Here is a 9,416-nt window from a genome sequence, read left to right on the forward strand (position 1 = left end):
CATCTGTTCCGTATGCTTTCATGGGCTACAAGTGAGGAGGTGGTCGTGTGACTTGCGGCAGTGACGGCAGCAGGCTGGCCGTCCATCCCTTGGAGATGTCCGGTGGTTGCCGTGGCAAATCCACGTCGAGCCGGTTGCGGTTGCGTGCGGTCCGGGTGTGCAAGTCGCCATGCCCGGATCGCTGTGGTTACAGTTGCAATTATCTTCCGTGGTCTGGGTAAGCATGCATCCCATACAGCCCCATTCCTCGCTCGCCATATATAATATAATAGGCCCACTGCATAAATAATTCCATCAACATCTAGAATATTTAATACTTCATTAAACCAAACATGGAAAATATCTGTGACAGTATTGGGAATTGGAAGGTGAGATTGTGCCCAAATGTTCATTGTATAATCACATCTGACCAAAGAGTGCATAGTTCCTCATGCATAATCCCACACATAGCACATGTTGGGTCAATTTCTACTCTCTTTATAATCAGGTTCCTTGTAGTGGGTAATATATTACTCGAGGCTCTCCATAAAAATGTTTTCCATCTTGGGGGTACTTTGAGCTTCCATAATTTGGGCCATTTATCAAACATCCCTGTTGTTTGAACATAATTCCCCACTATTCGTCTGTAACCACTTTTAACCGAGTATTCACCTGTTATATATCCATACCAATATCACATATCCTCATAATCCGGTGACACATGTATTTTCAATATTCGTGTCACATCCTCCGGAATAAAAATATCAGTTAAAATGTCATGATCCCATGAACCCGTTTCCTGATCCATTAACCCCATAACAGTTGCCTGCGCCAAGTGTGGTGGTTTTTCAGTTATTATCTTCGCATTATTCTCATCCTGAAGCCATGGATGATCCCATATAAGAGTTGCCTTTCCATCCTCAATCCTGCGCCTAACTCCTCCACAAATTAGTTCCTGTGCAGCCATAATACTACGTCAGCAGAAACTTGGGTTATTCCCTATACAAGCATCAAAGAATGACCCCTTTGGATAGTACCTGACTTTAAATATTCTGGATACCAGCGATTCAGGTTTCGTGAGTAAACGCCAGGCCTATTTCCCCAACATAGCTAAATTAAAGGCATGCAATTCCTTAAAGCCCAATCCCCCATATTTCTTAGGGATACATAATTTATCCCATGCCTTCCAATGGATGCCCTGGTCATCTTTAGATCTCCACCAGTAACGATTCATAGTTCTCTCAATAGCTGTGCAAATATTCATAGGTAATAAAAAGACACTCATAGAAAAGGTGGGCATAGCTTGTGCCACACTTTTCAATAAGACCTCCTTACCTGCTTGTGAAAGCAACTTCTTATTCCATGACCCAATTCGTTGTCTAATCTTGTCATCAATATATGAGAAAACTGCTCTCTTATTCCTGCCCACAAATGATGGAAGTCCTAAATACTTCCCAAAATTCGGAGCCTGCACCACTCCCAAGATACTGGCAACCTCCTCTCTGTCATCATCCCGCGTGTTCTTACTATAGCAAATACTTGATTTATAGTAATTCACTGCTTGCCCAGACATTTCCTCATACACCAATAAACACTGTTTTACCACACCAGCCTCCTGTGCAGTTGCTCTAAAAAAGAGTAAACTGCCATCTGCAAAAAATAGGTGGGATACAGGGGGGGGGGGGGGGGGCTCCCCTAGCTACTCTGCAACCATGTAGATCTCCCCTCGACTATGCCTGTTATAACAGCAATGAAAGTCCCTCAGCACAAATAATAAAGAGATAAGGTGACAGAGGATCACCCTGCCTCAATCCTCGAGTTGGACTGATCTGCTCACTTCGTGTCCCACCAACCTGTATACTATATGAGACTGAGGTTACACATAGCATTATCAACTCCACCCACCGTTCATCAAAACCCAATGCTAGCATCATATTACGTAAGAAGGGTCATTCCATCCGATCATAGGCTTTCGCCATATCCAGTTTCAAAGCCCCCCATCCTGTGATTCCACATTGTTTTCTGTTCAAAAAATGACCAACCTCGGCAGCAATCAAAATATTATCTGTTATTAATCTGTCAGATATAAAAGCGCTTTGGGTGTCAGATATAATATCCCCCATAACTGGTTTCATTCTGGCAACTATAACCTTAGCAATAATCCTGTATATCACATTACTCAGCGCTATCGGTCTATAATCTGAGACCACCTCAGGGGATTTCTTTTTGGGGATTAATATGATATTCGTATCATTTAGGCTAGCAGGAAACGAGCGAGTATTAAGACAATTCACAATATAGGTCGACACATCACCACCCACTACATCCCAAAAATGCTGGTAGAACCCCGGATTCATTCCATCCGGTCCTGGTGCTTTGTCAGGAAACATGAAAAACAGAGCACTCCTAACCTCACTAGCATCAAAGGGCCGCAAGAGCAACTCATTCTGTACCTGTGTTACACGAGAGTCTATATTTCCAAAGAATTCCCCATTATCACTTGGAGAACCGGAGGTAAAGATATTCTTATAATAGTTGAAGATAATATTCCTCATGGCTTCACCCTCAACCCAATCCCCACTATCATTCATAATTTTAACAATAGTATTCTTTTTCTTGCGATGAGATGCATACCTGTGGTAATATTTCGTGTTAGCATCCGCGTTCTTAAGCCAATGTAGTTTTTAAATATATAAATTTTCATATATTTATATTAAACATATTATGAAAATTTTTTTATATTAAATTTTTAATGCAATATCTAAATTTATAAATTTTTATATACTTATACTAAACATATTATGAAAAATTGAATTAAAAAAACTTCAATTAACTCATGTTAACCAAACAAGACACGTAAAAATAGGACGGAGGGGTTATATGATATATTTTGAGATTAAATTATAAAATAAGGGTCAAATAGGCCATTGAATTGCACACAATAATGCAATTAGGCCACTGAACCTAAAAAAACAACAATTAGGCCATTGAACTTACCAATTTCTTTCAATTAGTCTAATTTACAGGTTTTACAGGTTAGTAACAGGTCACCCAAAAATTTAAAATATTTTTTAAAAATAATTAATTAAAATATATTTTAAAAATAAAAACGTTTCTTCGTCTCCATGGCCGCCGGAGACGAAGAAACGTTTTTTTTTTAATATATGTTAATTTATTATTTTTAAATAATAACTTTTTAAAAAATTATTTTAAAATTTTTGGGTGACCTGTTACTAACCTGTAAATTAGACTAATTGAAAGAAATTAATTAGTTTAGTGGCCTAATTGTTGTTTTTTTAAGTTCAGTGGTCTAATTGCATTAGTGTGTGCAGTTGGATGGCCTATTTGACCCTTATTCCAAAAAAAAATTAAAAGATAATTTACTCCGTACCTTTTTATGAATATCTAATCAATGTAATATAGAAACTTCTATCATGTGTCATTATATGTATTCAAATTATTCTTAAAAAAGTTTAAAATTTATCTATTTAAAAGAAAAAGTATTTGTATAAAAAAAAGTATTTATAAAAATCATATAAATAATATAGAAGATGTGTGATTTATAATATGCTTTATGTTCAAACTATTTTATCTAGATAATTATGTTTCATATCTTTTTGCATTTTTTTATTGCATTTTGAAATATTTTAATTTCTTGCTCCTAGTCAAAAAAGATTTTTAGCTTTCCATATGTTTGTAATTATTGTTTTATAAATTTTTAATAATAATTAATTTATTATTTATTATGATAAATGTTATTGTTTATAAGTTTACTCGATTTTAAATTATTTATTCATTTTTATAAACTATAATATTATTTATTTATGAAGGCACTTATACAATTATTTATTATTTTGCGTTAAGGAAAGCACCTAGAAATTTTTTTCATGATTATTGTTGTGTATATAAAATTGTTAAAAACTTGTTAATCTTATTTAAAGTTATTGATATTAATAATTTTTTCCTTATTTAATTTAAATTTTAGGCATGAAATATATATTAACCGGGGCCCTTTTTTTATCTTGCCCCTGGCCTATAAAATGATAGGACCGGCCCTAGAAATATTACACACTTTCTGCAAATGAAGTTGGATGACGGCTGCATTGTATATCTGTATGTATCTTTATTCATAGTATAATTCAAAGCTTGTAAATTTTTCTCATACACGTACGTACGATGAAACATACAATTCCCCGCGGCCTCGATCGATATATATCATTGAAGCTTAATTTCAGCCTGCAAAGCTTTATTCAAAAAGAACAACTTCCAAGGAGGACGCTAATAATAATCTGATCTTAACGGTACTAATCTGTATAGCTTGGATTTATGATACTTTTTGCAGAATCAGAAAACTGAGATAGAGCTACAGTAGTTCCATCAATGTAGCCCAGTAAATTAAAGCCAATTCAAGTGGCTTTGATTTGAAGTTTCCAGTCTCCAGACTAAAAAATTGGAGGTAAGATTAATGGGAATTTGCAAGAGCAGTGATTTATATTATGGATGTTTGAGTTGTGGTGGACAATATGATGGCTACGGAAAAAAATTAAGAATATTTATAGGCTCTTGATACCATGTAAAGAGTAGAATGAATTGTATACTTATGACTTGCACCGAAGGAATATATAGTGCTTTACAGAGAAAGTTACAACAGAAGCATAACTAAAGGCTAAAGAAAAGTAATTAACCCCAAGGAATATATAGTGTTTTACAGGTAAAGTTACAACAGAAGCATAACTAAAGGCTAAAGCAAAGTAAGTAACAAAACCAGAAAAGTAATTAACAAAACCAGAAAGTTAAGCAGAAGAATAGTTCAGGGTATATGTTTAACAGTATATATCATTGAAGCCGAATTTCAGCCTGCAAAGCTTTATTCAAAAAGAATGACTCTAAGTTGGTGGCAACCAAGGCATGAAGTTGAGCAATCGCCTCAGGAGTAGCAAACGACACATGCGAAGACAACACAACGTTGTCCAACCCGAAAAGCTCCCTCGGCACATTAGGCTCGTCTTCATAAACATCCAGACCAGCCCCTCCAATCTCACCGCTCACCAACAGCCTAACCAGTTCCTTTTCGTCGACGAGAGGGCCACGGCCGACGTTTATGATGATGCCACCCTTTCCTAGCGCCAGCATGACGTTCTTGTCGACAATGTGGTGGGTTTCTTGTGTCAGCGCACAGCAAACGACTAGGATGTCGGAGTTTGAAGCGAGATGGTTGATGTTTTCGTAGAAACAGAAGGGAATGTTGGGTTTGATGTTCTTTGAGGTGTAGGCAATGGTGCAGCCGAAGGCCTCCAGTCTTCTGCTGATCCTTAAGCCAATGCTCCCCAAACCCACAATCCCAACCCGCTTTCCCCCTACCTGTACGTGTAATATAATGCCAGTGTTACATACATTAATTTTGCATTAGTACGTATACCTCAATTTTGTCTAAAGTAATACTATATTACTCCCACTTTCTACTCACTTTTTTACTCTGAGTTGTTTGATTGGTTTAAAAAACAAAGTAACTGTTTTTATTCATACTCTTTTAGCAACCGTAAAACCATGCAGGTCAATCAGTAAATAAAGGCAAGAGTGGGCATTCTGATTCTTTTTCTTCTATTACGATAAAACTTGTTGGATGAAAACAGCTAGTGCTCCTAAATGAAGCCTTTCTCAATTATATGATAACGCAAAATGTGTCTTCTTTCTTGATGCTTTCGCATGGAGGGGGTTTGGCTGATGATGGATTGATGGGGCCCATTTGGCAAGATCGACTACAGGCTATCAATCGTATGTTATACCATGGATTAGGGTTGGGTTCACACGGTACTGTGGACCATAATTTATGTGTTTGTGTTTTGTTTTATGACATTTTGTGTCTTGGGTTATGTACCTCGAATAAATTAGTAATTAGTAATTATATCTTGTACCCACAATGCAAAATCAGTACATACATTATGTGCGCCGTGGTCCAGGGTATAACGATTGCAACTAAGGTTCCAAGGCCAACCTGGCCCACTCATTTGTTTTTGTTTGAAAAAGAGTTAATTTTATTTTTGGTCCTAAATTTATAGGTGATAATTCACTTTTAGTCTTTTTTTTTTCAGAATATTCACATTTGTTCATAATATTATTGTTACATGACCATTTTTTGTTCACCGTCAACAAAATTGTTTTTGTTTTTTTTTTGTTAGACCACGAAGTGTCCTGAGCAGACTCTAACTGTAGGAGGCACCTGTAAGCCCACTGTCAACAAAATTGTTAAAATGCCGTTAAATACAAAGACATTTTGATCTTTTTTATACAAAGTAGGTTGACCCGTTATATTTTTATTTTTATTTTGAAAAAAAATCATAATTGAAGACCTAAATGTCCTTGTATTTTATAAAATTTAAGCAGTTTTGTTGGTGAATGACTAAAAATGGCTATGGCACAATAATACTAGAACTAAATGGGGATGTTTTAAAAAATGACTAAAAATAGATTGTCACCTATAAATCTAGGACAAAAAAAATGAAATTAACTCTTTGAAAAATTAAATATAAGTAAAAACTATTTAAAGAATCAATAATTGGATAATAAAATGGTTTAGATATATAGTTTAAACACATATTAATATTTTTTTAAAAAAATAATAAGGAGTCTAGATAATTTAAAATAAAATTAGTACGAACTTTAAAAATTCTAAATACAAAAATTTGAACATAACTTTTTTTATGTTATTATTAATATATTCCTCATATCAAATTTTACTTTTTTATACAAGTTTGTTAGGAAATAATTTAAAATTTCAGTTATTTTATTATTTTCTTTTAATATGACTAGTTAGTGAATTTTATTACTATTATGTTCAAATAATATAATCATTATTTATTTTTTAACATAAAAAGTGGGGTTGACCAAATCTAATGGGACAATGTGGGTTTTTAAAAACTCCGCCTAACGCAAGTTTAGGAATGGGGAGGATAGGAAAGCATCGATTATTATCAGCTGTGTCGACCCTAGTATATTCAATACACGAATAATATACTTTTAATATATTAAAAATATACATTATATGCATTATATTTAAAAAAATACATTATTTGAGTACTAAAAATATATTATTTTATATAATATACATTTAGATTAATATTTTTCAATATATTAAAAATGTATTTTTGTTATGATCCATACAATAATTTATGAGGGTGGCATGAGTCAATCAAGCGGTGACTGTAGTCAATCTCAAGTCTCAACCCATTATTGTCACTCTTAATTTGAAATATTTACATTAATAGATTTCGTATTCTAATATTAAAGATAGGGAAAGTGGCACTTTTTCCCCCTAAGTTATATACTTATAGCGCTTTTTCCCCTTGAATTATTCATGTGAGCACATTAGCCCCCTCAATTATTTTAAAAGTGGTGGTTTTTCCCCCTAATATATTTTATTGACATTTCTACCCTTAAAGTAAACATTTTATTTATTTTTCCTTTTTAATAAATTATTGCGTATACATAGGGATGACCACGGTTCGATTCGAATTGAACCAGACACTATAGCAATCGAATTAAAAGTTTCCGGTTATGATTCAGATCCAGAACCCAATATTTTAATTTCAATTCATTAAAATTATGAATCGTAAAAACTGGATCCTGAACCGTGATCCGGCGCGCGGTTCTAGATCCGGTTAGCGATTTTGAACCGTCTTTATTTTTAAAATTTTAATTTTTTATTTTAAAATAGTCTAAATTCAACAATAAATGTATTTTATTTTTTTCAGTTTGGACCATGAACCGGCCGTCCTGGTTCACGATTTTAATAAAATCTAAATATCGGGTTTCGATTCTAAATTGTAATTAAAATATTTCAGTTTGATTTATATAGTGTCTGTTTGGTTTGAACCAACTTGTGGTCATAATTTGTTAGAGAAAAAAATAAATGAAATATTTATTTTAAGGGTAAATATGTCCATTTAACATTTCAGGAGGAAAAACAGCCACTTAAATAATTCAGGGAGGAAAAGTGCTATATGTATATAACTAAGGGGGAAAAAGTGCCATTTTCCCTTAAAGATATATTTGTATGGGAATATTTGAAGTTTAGATACAAATTAATTGTCTATGAATTATCGTAATACACATTTAATGTGAATATTCAATGTGAGGGGTAATTTTATATGTTGAAATTTGAATGTTAATCACATTTCTATTCCTAAATCCAATCAAATACTAAAAATACATTTTCTAAATCCATCTGTTATGCAAAGCAAACAATGAAAATGAATTCCAACTAGGCCTATTGTTCCACTACTAATGGAATAAGAGTCTTATTTGTTTAAAATTCATTCCTAAACCAAACGTGTTGTTAGCTTGATTAAAATAAACCTTAGCTTTAATTAAGTTTATTTTTGATTATTTTTTCCACTTTTTGTCCTTATTACTTTACAAAAATGATTTCTTAATTAGAAGAAGAAGAATAGTTAAGTCATAAAAGGTAAGGATAACCAAAAAAGAAGGGATGACTTTGCTAACCTTGGAACCGACTGGAAACTCTCCTTTCTTAGGCCACGAAACGGCCCGAACAAACCGGTCGGCGGCGGAGACCCGGCGGAGGACGTCAATTAAGAGCCCGATGGCGAAATCAGCGACGTCATCGGAGAAAGAGTCTCCGGCAGTGGTAACGCGGATGCCCCGGCGGCGGCACTCGGCGAGGTCGAAGTGGTCGTAGCCGGCGCTGGAGCCCACAATGCACTCCAGCGACGGGTACCGGTCCAAGGTCTCGGCGGTGACCCGCGACGGCCCCAGGCAGAGCATAACCCGAGCTGATTTCGAGAGGGTCGGGAATGACAGGTCGGATTCATCGAGCGGGTCCAGAATCCGGTACTGGCCGGATTGGAGGAACGGAAAGAAAGAGGATTTAATCTGGGGAATACGATGGATGAGGAGTAGCGGCGGCGCGGTGGTCACCTTGGAAGGCGGTGGTTGCTGGGAGACGGTGGTTTCCATCATTGCAGGCGCCTTGGAAGTAACGCTCACCGCTTTCTCCAATGTTTGATTAATGTCGAACTCTTCACCTAATACTACTTAACGGTATATAAGTACATAACTAATCATTTTTATTTAAAATTTTATTAAATAAATTTATATTCATTTATAATGTAATCATGTTGTAACGAGCTATGAACAGATACTATATTGTAACAAAGTCAGTAGTACTAAAAAAAAATGTCAATGTAATTTGAAATAAGAGTTAAATAGGTCATGGAATTGCACACAATAATGCAATTAGATCACTGAACCTAAAAAAATAATTGAGCCCCTAAACTAATCAAATTCATTCAAGTAGTTCAATTTACAAGTTTTACAGGTTAGTAACAGGTCATCCCAAATTTAAAATATTTTTTTAAAATTATTATTTTAAAATTATTATTTAAAATTAAAAAGAAAAAAGAAGAAAAAAAAAAAAG

The 9,416-nt window shown here is 34.5% G+C and overlaps 1 protein-coding gene across 1 annotated transcript; it reads right to left on the minus strand.

The window, feature by feature from the left end:
- Positions 1-4,081: 4,081 nt before the first annotated feature.
- On the minus strand, positions 4,082-8,955 carry LOC109168071 (glyoxylate/hydroxypyruvate reductase HPR3). The gene is made up of 3 exons (XM_019317126.1): positions 8,482-8,955; positions 4,814-5,340; positions 4,082-4,191 (listed from the first exon to the last, which is right to left on the minus strand). Exons 1-2 carry the CDS (start codon positions 8,953-8,955, stop codon positions 4,816-4,818), a joined length of 999 nt encoding a protein of 332 aa, XP_019172671.1. The 3' UTR covers positions 4,082-4,191; positions 4,814-4,815.
- Positions 8,956-9,416: the final 461 nt, after the last annotated feature.

The sequence above is a fragment of the Ipomoea nil genome, unplaced genomic scaffold (genome assembly GCF_001879475.1).
Source record: "Ipomoea nil cultivar Tokyo-kokei standard unplaced genomic scaffold, Asagao_1.1 scaffold3172, whole genome shotgun sequence".
Classification (NCBI taxonomy): Eukaryota; Viridiplantae; Streptophyta; class Magnoliopsida; order Solanales; family Convolvulaceae; genus Ipomoea; species Ipomoea nil.

Bases quoted from the DNA above. Each gene is read 5' to 3' on its own strand.
- LOC109168071 (XM_019317126.1), bottom strand. From the start codon at position 8,955: ATGGAAACCACCGTCTCCCAGCAACCACCGCCTTCCAAGGTGACCACC. The intron at 5,341-8,481 runs GTTAGCAAAGTC...TTACACGTACAG, and splicing joins AGTTTCCAGTCGGTTCCAAG to GTAGGGGGAAAGCGGGTTGG.